General features: G+C 35.3%; 1 protein-coding gene across 2 annotated transcripts in view; it reads left to right on the top strand.

Moving 5' to 3' along the window:
* LOC127626751 (dedicator of cytokinesis protein 1-like) overlaps positions 1-17,246 on the top strand; it is a 329,863-nt gene that overhangs the window by 253,910 nt on the left and 58,707 nt on the right. For both annotated transcript variants that reach the window (XM_052102764.1, XM_052102763.1), the window contains exons 32-37: positions 6,668-6,726; positions 10,014-10,162; positions 12,952-13,037; positions 15,387-15,543; positions 16,803-16,843; positions 17,087-17,177. In XM_052102764.1, the coding sequence (XP_051958724.1) occupies positions 6,668-6,726; positions 10,014-10,162; positions 12,952-13,037; positions 15,387-15,543; positions 16,803-16,843; positions 17,087-17,177 (583 nt within the window). The remainder of the gene's footprint in view (positions 1-6,667; positions 6,727-10,013; positions 10,163-12,951; positions 13,038-15,386; positions 15,544-16,802; positions 16,844-17,086; positions 17,178-17,246) is intronic.

Genomic DNA, 17,246 nt, shown 5'->3' with positions numbered 1-17,246 from the left:
CAACACCTTATATTAAGGTTACAATTGTTAATATCAGTAAATGCATAAGGTATTATGAACTAACAATGAACACAATTAATAATTAATCTTAACAATGTTCAATATTAAAGCATTTATTCATCTTTGTTAATGCTAGTTAATAAAATTGTTCAATGTTAGTTCATGTTACAGTACTTCATAGAGCATTATACCGCGGGTCTGTTGAATGCTTGAATCTGATTGGTTCACAGACATTCTAAGGTGTGCAATTATTTTATAAGTGAATGCACGGCTATAAAATAGTTCCAGGTGTTGACCGCATAACATTTCCATATCACTTCGCCAAATTATTTCAGTTATTTCAAAGTGCCCTACAAGCTACCAACACAATATAATCAAAGTCATTGGTTCAAGTAAAGTGGTTAAGAACGTCAAACAATGTCTTAAATATCCAACATTTATTTTAATTTAGTTTAAAAAGCCCTCGCGCTCCCTCGTCTCCCCTGCACTTATACACACATGCACGCACGCACAGAGAGAGACTCGAGTCACAATTAAGAAATTGAGCCGCACCCCCGCGACTTGATCAATACAACAATTTCTATTTACCGAAATAACTTTTAATGTTTCGATATATTTCGCCCTAATCAGCATCACATAGCTGTAGTGTGAAATACCGCGCTATCCCCACCCCCCGTTTCACTTACACACACTCACACACACACAGAGAGAGAGAGAGAGTGAGAAGCAGCACAAGCCACCGTTGCTGGTTCTAACATGACGTTTTCGAATTAGCAATGAAGACTTGAGCTGTATTAAAGCACGATACACTTGGACAATACAACAGTTTCTATATTATCTGAGATATCTTTGGGAAAAACACTTGAGGAAACACATTATAACGTAACGCACACACTTGAGGCCAAAACATACTCGTGAGAGAAAAACAGTCTCGTCATGTCAGCGCACTCCTGCATCTCAGTATGTATGGAATAAAAGTTGTTACGGTTTATTACAGGAATATACCGATTTTGAAGCAATGTTAGTTCTGACGAGAGCTGCAACAAAAACTCATTTTCTGAGTTTCTCGCTTTCGATCCATCAAATGCGAACTCTCACACACATGCACAAACGCACTAACTTGTTCCTCCAGTGAGTCCTTGAGTAAAGCAGCGCAAGCATCCGTTGCTAGTTCTAATGTGACGTTTTCGAATTAGCAACGAAGCTGTCCGACTGTATTAAAGCGATATGCTGAATATGTGGTGGAAGAAAGTAGTTCCACTCACAAGAGCATTTTATGGACAAAACAAGAAAATGTTTTGAGATAAAACCCCTGAAAGATTTTTTAAGGTGTGTTAACCATGGTATAAGTGGAGTAAATGACTCCGGCCCGTTGAATTGTTTAAAAATAATGCACATCCGTGGTGCAACGGTCACTCCATTACCACCTTGGGTGTGCATTATTTTTAAACAATTCAACGTGCCGGAGTCAATTATTCCTTGCTTAACTAATGGAAACATATACAACTTTTGGTTTTAAAAATGTATTACTGTATGTTGAATTTAACATTAACCAAGATTAATAAATAGAGAAAAAGTGTTGTTCATTGTTAGTTATATGTTAACGAATGGAACCTTATTGTAATGTGTAACATTATTATGAAGAGACACATTTTGTTTAGGTCAAATGGAGTAACCCTGAGAAAACGTCTTGATATTAACTTAAACTAAGTTGTGTACCTGCACATGTATTTAAGGAGCATTGTAATACATTTTGCTTGATTGTTACCCATCTGGCACCAACAATCATACCACGGTCCAAATCACTGAGATCACATTTTTCCCCATTCTGATGGTTGATGTGAACATTAACTGAAGCCCCTGACCCGTATTGGCTGATTAGATAACCACATGGATGATTGTTGGTGCCAGACGGGCTGGTTTGAGTATTTTTGTAACAGTTGATCTACTGGGATTTTCACACACAACAGTCTCTAGAATTTACTCTGAATGCCAAAAACTAAAAACATCCGGTGAGTGTCAGTTCTGTTGATGGAAATGCCTTGTTGATATGAGAGGTCAACAGAGAATGGCTAGACTGGTTTGAATTGATAAAGTCTATGGTAACTCAGATAACCGCTCTGTACAATTATGGCAAGAAGAATATCATCTTTGAATGCTATTCTGAAATGCAGGTTGGTGCTGTTTTGCTGGTAGCAGGCAGACCTACACTATATTAGGCAGGTGCTTTTAATGTTGTGGCTGATTGGTGTGTGTGTGTATATATATATATATTTGTATGTCTTATTTTTATCATCTCAGACATCTTGATATGTCAATGACCCAAAAAATGACCTACATTTTTCTCTGTCCTATTGAAATGCTGTTTTATGGCTTCCGTAGACACTGAGTAGAAGTTTGGACACTCTGCTATGTTCTGCTAAAAGAAAAATATCCAGATTTCTTGGTTGAATAGATCATTAGGAAATTTGTATTTTGATTTACTTGTACCTTAAATGTATCTCATACACACACACACACACACACACACACACACACACAAACTTTGTTCAACACTCTGTCAGCAATAATGGAGTTTAATTTGTTTACTCGCTGGCATTATTTCAACCTCTGATTACAGTTCATGTTCTAAAATCCTCAAAAAATTACTGAGTTGGCATTTTTCAGAGCTTTTATCATACAATGTGCTGATGTATTCAGGACACTGTGTCTCTGACAGTCTGTTCAGCTGCTGTATCTTGGTTCTTCGGCACTCCCTGTTGTGCTACTTATTTTTTTTCTTTATCAGAGCTGTACCCTCAGCTTTCATCTCTCCATCACCCTTTCATCACACTGTTATTCCTTTTTATTTACCACAGGTGTCATACTGACCTGCGAACCTGCTGACACGTCCCTTTTCTCTCTCTTTCTCTCTATCTCTCTCTATCTCTCTCTCTACTCATTCTGCCTTTCAGAGTAGAGAAAACTTTACTAGCATAACAATAAGACATAATGTACAGTTGTGCCTGAAACCCCCTTAGCTGAAGTAAAATCATTGTAACACAAAGCCTGTCACAAAATTGTCAAATTGCAATATCTCAGCCCATCTTTTCAATGTAATGGCAGTTGATAATGCCATTAAAGGAAATGTCCTGGTCCCACTATACTCAAATTAAAATGAACAAATAAGAAGTTATATCTTGCCTACATCAAATTAAGCCTATTTTTAGAGCCATGAGAGTTACACATATTTAAACCCCCAATTCTCATTACCGCAAAGCAGAAAAAGGTAATTATGATTTTTTTTTTCATTACCTCAACATGAAAAAAATAAATAATAATTTAATTGAAAAGTATTTATGCATCATAGTAGTTCTGCTTTTGAACAGCCTTTCATTTTCAATGATTTTGATAATGAAATTATTGTACAACTGCAACTATTTTAATTGTCATACTCTAAAGACATGACTGTTACATCAATGAGAAATTCCATTGAAAACAAACAACATGTAAAAAATCTTGGCCTGTCAAGAAAAAAGTAATTATCAAAATATTATTGACTTATCATGACCAACACAAAATAAGCTTAGAAGCTGTACTTTACAATGATTGTAGGCATTATGACCAAAACTGAACAAGTGCTTTGGAATTTGCAGACAAACCAGAAGTTTAGTTTTGCTAATATATTAATAATCATGCACTGCACATTTTATTTCAATCGATAGAAAACGTCAATCTGATCAAATAGCCTTGTGTCATGTCATTGGAAAGCTCTCAAAGATTAAAATGCAACCAACCTGTTTGTTTTACTCACAGACAAAAATATATCAAGTAATAGTTAAATATATGTCTTTGACATACATGTTACATGTTAATGGTTGTTACTTATATGACACGTTTTCACTTATAACTTCATCAAAAATAATCAGAACATACAATATTACATAGTATTACATAAATGAGGCGATTATCTTTAAAACGGGTCCCTATAAAATGTAATTGCATGCATAGATCATTAAATAATCCACACAGCACAATGTGCTATCAGGCTATAAAAACATTCAGTTACCTGGATCAGATGATTTTAATTTTTTATTGACTATAAATGATATAGTACAATGTCCAGCATCATGGAACACTAAACCAATCATATTAGGACTCAGATCACTGCAACCTGAGGTGGAAGTCATCCAAATATGGGCAGAGAGGATCGTACACTCTAATTACGTATAACTTTTGATTGATTTGTCGTATCAACACAAAATGTTACTCAGTTACAAGTGACATGATTGGGGTAAAAAACAAAAGCAGTTTTCAGATCCACCTTATTTACACTAAGGTATATAATGTCAAATCAGAAAAATTATGTTTGATTTGTCAGCAGTTACTTGGGCTGAGAGTCTCAGAATTGATCAAAAAAATTCTTCAAAATCGTAAAAAAAAAAAAAAATGTGTTTGAGGGGCAGTTCTGCTGATGGAAACTCCTTGTTGATGATAGAGGTCAACAGAGAATGGCCAGACTGGTTTGAATTGATAAAGTCTACGGTAACTCATAACCGTTCTGTACAATTGTGGTGAGAAGAATATCATCCCAGACTCTGTGTGTGTGTGTGTGTGTGTGTGTGTGTGTGTGTGTGTGTGTGTGTGTGTGTGTGTGTGTGTGCTTTTTTTTTTACCATATTTGTGTTTAATGACCTGGACATTTTATTGACCTGTTTCATGAAAATCACATACTCCGTATTAAAGTAGTCCATTTGATTTGTGTGAGAGAAGCTCTTTCCCAGTTGCGAGATTCTAGCGCTCATGAACATGCAACGGAAGATTTTCATTGCAAGATGACTTAAATTGCAGGTTGTTTCTTACTTAATTAGTTTGTAGTTTATGGCACACTTTTCATTTTTGGGTTGACCTATCCCTTAGAAGGCCACATTGACACCTACTGTATCCACACTAATTTACTGTTTCCTAACATCATCATTTTCCAAAGTGTGTGGTATTGAAAACCGTTTTCAAAGTGCTCCGCTTTTGGTGGAGAACTATGCTGTTCAGTGTGCATGAGAGGTGTAAACGAAGCAAAATTAATGCATTTGTAATAGTGTGAATATACGTTTTGTAAATGCTCCAGGAAAACGCTGTTCTAGTGTGCATAGGATGTGGCCTTGTACTGCAAAATGATGTAGAACAGTCTAGAAGTTTGCGTATCGCAACAACACACAAGATAAGCACATTCTTCAGGACTTGCATCACTTCTCTGCATCTAATACACATAGTTTTGTCACAGTAAACAACATCAAGGTTAATAATGAAGGATGTGTCCTGGTCACACTCGAGGTGAGTCGCGCTACGCGCTTTTGCATGTCTGCATGCGTCTTGCCTGAGGCGAATCTGTCACCAAAATGATTTTATGTCAGTCACAAGGGCCGTCGTGATAAGGGTGAGACTCAAAGGAGTTCTTAGAAAGCGTTATTTTGAGTTCACTGGCTCTGGTGTCTCGTCCTTGTCATCATAAATTACGACTGGATCAGCGTTTACTGACACAGCAATCAATGATAGGTACGAATTCAGCCGAAGGCCACATATATCCCAAAATGTCAGGGTGTGAAGACAAGGGTAATGAATGGATATCACAGTGAGGCCGTCCGAGGTAAAACATATGGAAATGATCAAGACGGTGCTTATTTTAACAGACTTTATAGGTAAACACCGTTTGAGGACACTGAAGGATTGTGTCCTCTTTGTCTGTCATTTTACTAAATCTGTGTGACATTGATTCTGTCCGGCTGTAATCCTCTGTCCTGTTCTCTCTCATTTCCTGTCTCTCTTGCAGTGACAGTTCTTTCAGTCTTGTGAGTCTAGGATAATATTGTGACTTGGATTGCACAAATGCATAACGCAAATTTGCTAGCCAAGTAACACTATCCTTTTGAAGATGACTAGGGATTTGCAAAACTAAAAATCGACTTGAAAGTCAGTTTCCTAAATAACTAGTGGACCAATCGGCCTTTAGGTGGTAGCCTCTTTTAATTAGGCTGGTTTTGGGTTAACCTGACCCCGATTGGACGTGTCACATCCACACTAAAACAATAATAGTTTTCCAAAGTATGTGGAAATGGAGAGTGTAGGTAAACAACGCTGGATGAGAGGACGTAAATGCAGCAGGATGAATGTGTTTTCAAACGAAAGCTTATTAGAGTGGACGTGATCAAAGGAAATGTTGACTTAAGGGGACGTTTACACTGAATGTGTATGGCTGTAGCTGCAGTGTATAATGTGATGAATTTAATGACGTAACTTTTCGGAGAGGGTTTTTGCTATGCAAACAGCTAAAGAACAGCACCCTAGTTAAAGTGCCATTACTTTGCAGCCTCAAGGCACTGGTACTTTGTTCAGGAATTGTAAATCTAGTTTATTCATTTTCATTTTATTCAGTATTGTTATATTAAAGTGAAACACTTAAGTCCTCAGTGCATTTGTGTCACATTTGTTTGAAGTTTTCAAATATGATGTCGATGATTATTTTTATGAAAGGCTTCATGCTGTCTTGCCTAAGCACCTGATTACATAAACGTTTCATCATTTCAGGGGAATAAGTAGAGAACAATGTTTGTCCCTACATCCAAATAAAAGAGCAGAATAAAGTGATCTCTCTTAGATTGTGTTTTAATATCTTCCTATTTCTCTTTTAAAGGTATCAAGACATGAGGCGACAGATTGGCTTCGAGATCCGAGACATGTGGTATAACCTGGGTGAGCTGCTATATAAAAGATTATTATTGTATAGCACAAAAACCATTGAAAAATAAAATGTATGTTTGTTTGGGTGAAACATCAAGATTTTGCATAGTAACGTGTGTGTATATATATATATATACACACACACACACACACACACACACACATATATACACACACGTATATACACACACACACACACATATATATAAAATTAAAATATAATTATAATTAATTAATATAATGAAATATTACTTCTAAAAATATTTGTAACAAATTACATTATTTACTCACACAAACACACACATATACACACACATACATGCAGTATACACCAATCAGCCACAACATTAATCCACCTGCCTAATATTGTGTAGGTCCCACTTGTGCCACCAACCCGTATCTCACAATGGCATTCAGAGATTATATACTTCTCACAGCCAGCCCATCTGGCACCAACAATCATCCATGCGATTAATCAGCCAATCGTGTAGCTGCAGTGCATCAAATAATGCAGATACGGGTCAGGAGCTTCAGTTAATGTTCACATCAACCATCAGAATGGGGAACATTTTGATTTCAGTGATTTGGACTGTGGCATGATTGTTGGTTTCAGATGGGCTGGTTTGAGTATTTCTGGGATTTTCACACACAACAGTCTGTAGAATTTACTACGAATAGTGCCAAAAACAAAAAAACTTACATTTTGTCATTAGGGAGTATGGAGTGTAGATTGATGTGAAAATAAATAAATAAAATAATTTAAAGCATTTTTATCATAAGGTTGCAACATAACAAAATGTGACAAAATCAAAAGGTCTGAATACTTTCTGAATGCACTGTATATATATATATAAGTTATCATAGCTACTGAATAAATATATATTAACCTATATATATATATATATATATATAGGTTAATAAGAATTTTATTCAGTAATGCTGATGAAACTTTGAAGATATGTCTAGGTCATATTTCACCTCAAAATCAAATGAGGGAAAAGTAAGAATATATTCATTGCATAAAATGAAGCTTCTAGTCAGTAGCCTACAATAATGTGAATAAAAATTGTATTCTTATTACTTTAATGAAGAAAAAAATACTAATATATTATTTTAATTGTAAATGATGCATATTTGTAATGTACAATTGTAAGGAAACATCTACTATTATATTGCAGAAATGAAAATAAGAGGGACAACATCTTTCTTTTGGTTTCAGTTATTTTGATCAATCCTGTGAATGCAACATTTGTATTTCTTACCATTTTAACACATTTCTAGTGGGTTATTTTTTTCCTGAGACACCTACCGGTTATTTGGAGCTGTGAAAGTGAAGGTGCTAATTAGTGGCAGGACAGTTCAGAAACTGTAGCTGTGAAAGTATTTTCAGCTCAATGTTCTCGCAAAGATTTTTGCAACCTCATGGTAGACGAATTTCACAGCAGTGTTCGGTTGTTAATTAGCCGGCTGGCTCTGATAGTCTGAGTTTAGTACACCAGAGATATTTGTTTCTTTTCAGTGCTGTGATTGTGGGAAACTCTGAAGCTTATCGGAGCACAGATGAAAGAGAACTTAAGAAATAGTGCCACCAAAATAGAAATTATGTTTCACACATCAAACCGTCTTGATGTGATGAATACAAAAATATGACACAATGATGACTCAAATGACACAGAATGGAACTGAGTGTGATCTTTTGTCTCATGCCTGCATGCTTTTAAGAGAGAGCATACCTCTAGTCAAGTGTTGTATTTTAATGTGTAATTACTTCTTATGTATAATTATTAGGTTTTATTTGTTTGGAGAGGCTTTTGGACACTTGGAGACATTTTTATAATGTTATAACTTTTGATTTATTTGTCGTATCAACACAAAATTGTACTCAGGTGACATGATTGGGAATAAAACAAAATTATTATTATTATTTTTTTCAGAGCTACCTTATAGACACACGAAGATATAGAAAGAAATAAGAAAGAAAAAAAAAAACAATTCTCCCATCATCTGGGGTACAAGGTACAACTTAGGCTAGCTGTGGCATAATTGGGCACTAAGTCACAATTTACGCACTACTAAATAATTGAGCATTGCACCATTAAACTTTGGTAGGACGTAACCCTACATATAAACAAAACATTTCCGGAAGCCTCTGACCAGGAGATGACATCAGTGAGCTCATGTTTTGCGTGACAGTCTTCAATCCTTTCTACATACAGTATGATGTTGACATTTACACTTGTTTACCAGGAGAGAGAGCTTTTAAGCGGCTCTTTAACATGAAACCGATCTAACAGTGCATCGCCGGTGTCAAGTTTCAACACATTTAATATATATATATATATATGATATTAAAATTAATAAATGTCTGTGTCCAGTTGTATTAATATTTATTCATCACCCCTTATTTTATTTTAGATATATTTCCTATATATTGCTATTAACACAGGGCAAATATACTATTTATCAAATCTACTTTTAATATGTATCGTATTTCAATGGGGATTATTTATTACAGTTGACAGTTACACGAGCAGATAAGGTGTGAACATCGACCGTAACAAGATCAAATTGAAGTTCATGGGTTTTTGACTCTTCTGTGTACAAATGTGAAGGCTGTTAATTGGATAAATGCAGGTAAACAACATATTACATGACTACGCATTACTTTTCAGAGAGCTTATGACCTGCTAGTTAAGTCTTGCATTAAGAACAAGTGGAGCAACCAAATTAAGCACCGACTTAGTTACAAACTATCTAGTAGTTACTAAGCCCTTAGTGTGAACTTCCCAAATTACGTGAGACCTTATGCACAGCTGGTGCAACCGACCCAGTTTCTTAGGCTAAAAGACTCAGAATGTATCATAGTCTACATATAGACTATATTATAAAAAAAAAATACGTTCAAATTATACCAAACACTTGATCCTCCTTGTTTTTTTGTCTAGTTATAATCCTTTAATTTTGGGTGTGCCACTGAAACAGAAAATCTTTAAGAACACCCTCAGAGCTTGAAGGGTTAACTAAGTCGCAGGTACAAATGTAGCTTGAAATAAAGCCATTGTTCAGTAGAGGCTAGCTAGTTTGGGACTAAATGTTGGTTTGTTGCCAGATTTCCTATGAATGTAAGGAAAAGACATAGTTCATGTGTTTAAAGCTACTTTACGCTTTACGTAAATTTTCTGTTCGATTATAGCATATCTAACAAATCGCATTACATGTACAACAAGCAAAATGTGCCATCAATCTTCGTTCACCCTCATGTTTGTTTGTTTTGCTTGTTTGTTCTGTACTTCTTGCAGGTCAACACAAGATCAAGTTCATCCCAGAGATGGTGGGTCCGATTCTGGAGATGACATTAGTTCCTGAGATCGAACTGCGTAAAGCCACGATCCCAATCTTCTTCGACATGATGCAGTGCGAGTTCCATTTCAGACGCTGTTTCCAAATGGTCCGTTTCTTTTGCACTGTATGCTGTCACACACAAACATTCTGTAAACGATGGTTGTTATTTTAAGTGTATAAATGAGGGTGTTATTTGCTCACAGTTTGTATTGTCAGAAGTAATTGTGTAGTGACACTCAGTAAAGTGTTTAGATGTTTGCTCTAAACGGTTCTTCCTAACAACACGCTTTCAAAGGTGATTCGGGAGGGAGGCAAATATCTCAAATCAGCAGTTGAGTTCCAATAAACATCACAGAAAGGTGCTTGACTGTTTCTGCTGTTATCTTTAATAACAAGATGTGGCTTCATTGAGTTAAGAGGAACTACTGCTGATACACTCCGCATCGTCCTCACAGTCTGTTCTGGAAGGTCACAGATTCACAACTTTTTCTTTTGTGGGTTCATCTCTCAGTGCTTTTGTTGTTTTCAGAGTGTTTTTGGATGAAATTAGCACACAGATTAAGTGAATATTGGACATCCTGCATGTTCAGACTTGCCATTCTTATGGGACTCACTGGTACGCCATTAATATGGGAAAGGCGATCGTGCCAGCTGTCTACATATGTTGGCATGAATAGACAGACAGAACAAAATAAATTGACAAGTTGTAATATGAAGCCATTTTCAAGGAATAGTTCGCCCAAAATCGAAAACATTTACTCACACTCATGTTGTTCCAATGCTGTATGACATTGTCATTTTTTTTTATAAAAAACAAATTCTGAGTAAAATTAGATAGTTGGCAGAAAGTTCATGCTGCTCTTTTCTATATAATGAAGGCATACTGAGACCAGGTGCTGTCAGGCTCCAAAAATGCCAATAAAAAAACACCAATAATCCACCTTCAAAGCCATATGATGTTATTAACAGACCAAAATGAAAGTTGAAACGTTTTCCCCTTCACCATAGCTCTCAAATCTCACAGCGTTTCCATGTATTCCAGCTCGGTGCGTTTAGTGTCATTAATGTCAAACCTGGTGCAACGTGTCTTTAAACACCAACCAAGTCTAGATATGCGCAAGTGCAAATGAGATTTGAGAGCTAGACATTAATGATTTTCAGTTTTGGTCTGTTCATCACACATACTGTCTCTGTTTCATGGAGGAATAAGTTACAAGTGTGGCAAATGCAGTTTCATTTTTTCTTTGAAAAAGGATGGAAGTAAATCTTGACATCCACCCTAGCACTCCTCGGCACGTTCACGAGAGAAGTACCAATGTCCAATTCTGGGAGGAATCATTCTTTTGAGTCTTTTTGAGACTTTCAATGAATCGACAATCCTTTTCCCCAAAACAGTCTGAATGTTTTGTTTTTGAATAGTAATCATCCATTCAAATTAATAATCCAGTCACAACAGTTCTGGAGTTAACAGCTCACTGGAGGGGAAGATTATCATTGAATAAAAACTTAAATTTCATTCTTTTCCTCACACAAAGCTAATGGATGGCTTTAAAGCTTTAGTCTTTAAATATAGTGTAAGATGAGTCATAAGGTCCATTTTATGTCACTTTAATGGTGCCTTAAGTTATTATTTATTGAAAATCTTTAAATCTGCCTCAGCAAATTCACGAGAGAGGTAGAAATGTCCGATTTGTGAACGAATCATTCTTTTGAGTCACATATTTTCAATGAATCCTTTATTTAGTTTATAAATCAGTGTGAATGATTTGTTCACTAATCAGACTGATATGTTAAACTCAAATCAATGATCCAGTCGCAACAAGTTAACAGCTCACTGAAGGGGAAGATTATCAATGAATAACGACTTAAAGGGATAGTTCACCCAAAAATGAAAATTCTCTCATCATTTACTCACCCTCTTGCCATCCCAGATGTGTATGACTTTATTACTTCTGCTGAACACAAATTAAGATTTTTAGAAGAGTATTTCGGCACTGTAGGTCCATTCAATGCAACTGAATGGTGACCAGACCTCTCAAGCTCCAAAAAGCACATAAAGGCAGCATAAAAGTAGACTCCAGAGGGGTAATCCATGTCTTCAGAAGTGACATGAAAGATGGGAGTTAGAAACAGATCAATATTTAAGTTTTTTTTTATATATATATATATACCATAAATCTCTACTTTCACATTCTGAAAGTGAAAGTAAATATTTATAATAAAGAAATAAAGACTTAAATATGTATCTGTTTCTCATCGAATGTGATTGCATCACTTCAGAAGACATATATTAAACCACTGTAGTTGTATGGATTACTTTAATGCTGCCTTTATGTGAGTTTTGGACCTTCAAAGTTTTGGTCACCATTCACTTGTATTGTATGGACCAACAGAGCTGAGATGTTCTTCTAAAAATCTTCATTTGTGTTCTGCAGATGAAAGAAGGATGACATAAGTGAATAAATGATGAGAGAAATTTCAATTTTAGGTGAACTATTCATTTAGATTTCAATCTGTTCCTCACACAAAGCTATCACATGGCTTATCTAGGCACACTAGTCATATGGACAAATTTGATTATACTTCAATGATTTCTTTGAATTATTGAACCTTGAAAGGATACTGTGTATACATATACTGTATGTGCAATAACTCTTGTGAAATGTACTCCCCTCCAACAGTGATGCAAAGAGCAGCATCGTAAAGTAAATCCCTCAGACAGCTGTCTCTCTCACCATCTGTCTGTCTCTCTGATGAATCGTTGAGCTCACAGTTGGTGTGTGATAATGCCTGATTACTCTCTGACACAGAGCGAGAGAGCGAGAGGAGGAACCTCGCTAATGAAATGAAAAATTAGCCACGCAGGTTATTTACGGCTGCTGTGTTTAATTGCAGTTTGAGAACGAGATCATCACCAAGCTGGATCATGAGGTGGAAGGTGGCAGAGGAGATGAGCAGTATAAAGTCCTGTTTCAGAAGATGTGAGCTCTGATCACACACACACACACACACACACACACTGATGATGATAATGTTATAATTGCTGCATACTGCAACAGAGCAGAAACGATTTGTGTATTTAAAGACATGGAATTAAAATTGACCCTATTTATATACAAATTATTGATTTTAGTTTATTCATTTATATTTGGGTGTTGCTTTAACTTCAATTGGTAAATGGTCTGCACTTATATAGCGCCTTTTTAACCTTAACGGTATTCAAAGCGCTTTACACTGTGACTCATTCACCCATTCACACACATTCATACACCAATGGTGGCAGAGCTGCCATGCAAGGCGCTTGCTTGCCATTGGGAGCAACTCTACATGCCCAAGGACACTTCGGCATGTAGAGTCATGTGGGCCGGGATTCGAACCAATCCTGTGATTAGTGGCCGACACGCTCTACCACCTGCCGGCCCAATTCAACTGCAGTTGCATGTCACAGGGTTTGATTTTTATTACAAATCTTATTATTCTTTTTGATATATATTTTTGAGGTAATATTCAAACTTTTAACAGGCCTGCATCATTTATTGTTGCTACTTTTCAAATGCCTTTAATGTATAGATTTTACTATTTTAGCCTTGACCCTGACTTTCAATATTAAACTATGAAAAAATATTATAAAAATACAAATGATTACATTTAAATCTGTTAAAATATAAACAAACAGTGAGAAAGTACAAACCATTTCAATATATATTGTGGGAAAATTATTTATATCTGTCTATCTGTCTGTCTATCTATGTATATGTCTGTCTATCTATGTATATGTCTGTCTATCTATGTATATGTCTGTCTATCTATCTACCTGTCTATCTGTCTGTCTATCTTTGTATTTGTCTGTCTATCTATCTACCTATGTATGTGTCTGTCTGTCTGTCTATTTATGTATCTGTCTGTCTATCTATCTACCTATGTGTCTGTCTGTCTATTTATGTATCTGTCTGTCTATCTATAAATCTGTCTATTTATATATCTATATTTGTCTGTCTGTCTGTCAATATATCCATCTGTCTATCTATCTGTATCTATAAATCTGTCTGTCTGTCTATTTATATATATCTGTCTGTCTGTCTATCTATCGGTCTCTATATATCCGTCTATCTATCTATCTATCAATCTATCTATCTATCTATCTGTCTATCTATCTATATATCCATCTATCTATCTATCTATCTGTCTATCTATCTATCTATCTATCTATCTATCTGTCTGTCTGTATCTATAAATCTGTCTGTCTATTTATATATATCTGTCTGTCTGTCTATCTATCGGTCTCTATCTATATATCCGTCTATCTATCTATCTATCTATCTATCTATCTATCTATCTATCTATCTGTCTATCTATCTATCTGTCTATCTATCTATATATCCATCTATCTATCTATCTATCTATCTATCTATCTATCTATCTGTCTATCTGTCTATCTATCTATCTATCTATCTATCTGTCTATCTATCTATATATCCATCTATCTATCTATCTATCTATCTATCTATCTATCTATCTATCTATCTATATATCTGTCTGTCTATATATCTGTCTGTCTGTCTCTATCTATCTACCTGTCTGTCTATTGTTTTAACTGATTACACGACACCAAACAATTTTCCTCCAAATCACATTTTTATATCAGTTAGTGTACTTGTTTACCAACTTGGCAATAGTGTCAGTGAAGAGCATGCTTAAGATGAAATGTGTGAAAAATCAAGGTAATTATCACTTATTAGCAGAATATTCTTATTTTATATTAATTTCCAATCAAGCTGCAATTATGTAAAAGTGTGAAAATATGATTTAATTGTGTGTATAAAGGATACATAAAATGTTAGCTATGAAATGACCTAAACAAGACAAAGAAGTTGGCCGGAAATGTGCTGGAAATGACACTGTGGTGGGAATTTTCATGACTTTCAGAAAACAAAATCTGAAAATGATATGAAACCAATAATGGTTTCGCTCTCATGGCAAACGTGGTCATTTCAGTTTATATTAAAGCTGTCATTTCCAAGCTTAGAAATATCATGGAAATCCTACAATGTCATGGACATTTCTGTTCAATGTGCATTTTTTGCTCCGCTATAAAATGTCTTTGGCTAGAAATTGCTCTTAAAACTCTTTGAGACATATAAAATCCTTATTCTGTAATGACAACTGGAGAATTCATGGACATTTGTCAGTCAAAAGGCATGTCAAAATGTAATAACATTTGAATGTCATGTCTTTAACATGAAGTATAGGGATGCTGGACTGCAGTGTGACCTGTGTGTGTGTGTGTGTGTGTGTGTGTGTGTGTGTGTGTGTGTGTGTGTGTGTGATAGTCTGTTGGAGCACAGCAGGAAACACAAGTATCTGGCTAAGAGTGGTGAACTCTTCGTAACGCTGGTGGTCCGTCTGTTGGAGAGACTGCTGGACTACAGAACCATCATGCATGATGAGAACAAAGAGAACCGCATGAGCTGCACTGTGAATGTACTGGTGAGGAGAACACACACGTACAGTTGCACACAAGGAATCAGGCAGAATGAAACCTGAGATGTTGTGAGATGTCAGTAAAACATTCATTCCCAGAGAAAATGCTTTGTAAATGCGTAATAAGCTACAGTATGAGACCCAGTGACATTTTTCAAAAATACATTAAAATTGGAATGCACACAAAATAGTTAATTAAATACACCTCTGTTACTGTCTAATGAACGTGTTTCAGTCATTTTTATTTAAAAAAAAAAAAATTTCGGGGTCAGAATTGTGTATTTAATTTAAAGTTTTAAAATTGTATTTATTTATTTTTTTTGGACAAGTACTTTGGTATAAACATTCATTATTATTTCTTACAAAATAAATAAATGTTTGTGATATATTATAAATATTTGACATATGTGTGTCCACCCAATCAAAGTCAGGTTGTGTAGTCATTCTGTTGTCATGTGACCAAATATATATATATATCTATATATAAAATAATGAGACATAAAACAGATATTTTGATTTTTTTTTTTTAGGTCAAATGTAGTAACCTTGAAGACTTCTTGATGATTGTGACTGAAAAATTAATGTTGTTTTAACTTAAAAAAAATAATTATTGAAAACAGAATTTTTTTTAATGAGTGATTGAGTTGTTTACTTTCGCTTGTCTTTAATGTTCAAGGAAAGTATTTTAATACATTTTACTTGATGGTTACATTGCTTGACTTTTTAGAGTCATTACATAAAAAAAATTATTTTGTAATTTTTAATTTTTTCTCTCAAAAATGTATGAAACCAACATGGACCGAAGATTACATTTCTATGAAATTGACGTGTTTCTCAATTTTATAATCTCAGAAAATCGTATTTGTCTGGTCATCCGATTTAATGAATATCACATGAGTTATTCCTCTGGAGTACACTTGTAATTTCTTGTTTCTCTCTCAACATCCTCACTCACGTTTCAATCCCAGACAATTTTGTGGGTGCACTTTAAAGCATTTCCCCCTTATAATCCCGTTGACATCCTTTACAGTGGGAATACTTCTAAAGTAGGGAAACAGATACCTTATTTTCTTTTATGTCAGTATGATGATGGAACATGCACAAGGACAAAAGATGTGAGTGGCATTGTGATGGATTCTTCTTCTCTCAAATACAGTTTAATTCTGAATTTTTATTTCCATTCTTGTTCTACTGAGGTCGCGGTATATATTTAACATGAGTAAGTAAAGAGAACTTGACCTTGTGTGCTGCTCTTTCTATTGCAGAATTTCTACAAGGAGATCGAGAGAGAAGAGATGTACATCAGGTGAGCTGTTGTACCCATTTGTATCTGTCTCTCTTTTTCATTCTTCACATAATCTATCTATTTAAAGCCAGAACGATCCATTTAACAAGACCTGTTTTTTTTGCGGTTCTGAGTCAATAGGTATAGAATGCAAAAGTGCCGAGTGACCTTTTTAGGCTTGTTGTTGGTTCTTATTTATTACATTGAAGTGGAGGTTGTATTTAGATTGTTTCAATGGCTTTATGTTGGTTTATGTGTGTTTAGGTACCTGTATAAACTCTGTGACCTGCATAAAGAGTGTGATAACTACACAGAGGCTGGATACACACTGCTGCTGCACGCCAAACTCCTTAAGGTACACACACACACACACACACACACACACACACACACAAGGACATACCATAGACTTATTTTTAGCATT

This window comes from Xyrauchen texanus, chromosome 33 (assembly GCF_025860055.1).
Source record: "Xyrauchen texanus isolate HMW12.3.18 chromosome 33, RBS_HiC_50CHRs, whole genome shotgun sequence".
NCBI lineage: Eukaryota > Metazoa > Chordata > Actinopteri > Cypriniformes > Catostomidae > Xyrauchen > Xyrauchen texanus.
The sequence above is the reverse complement of the archived record's forward strand: the minus strand, read 5'-3'. Positions and strand labels throughout refer to the sequence as shown.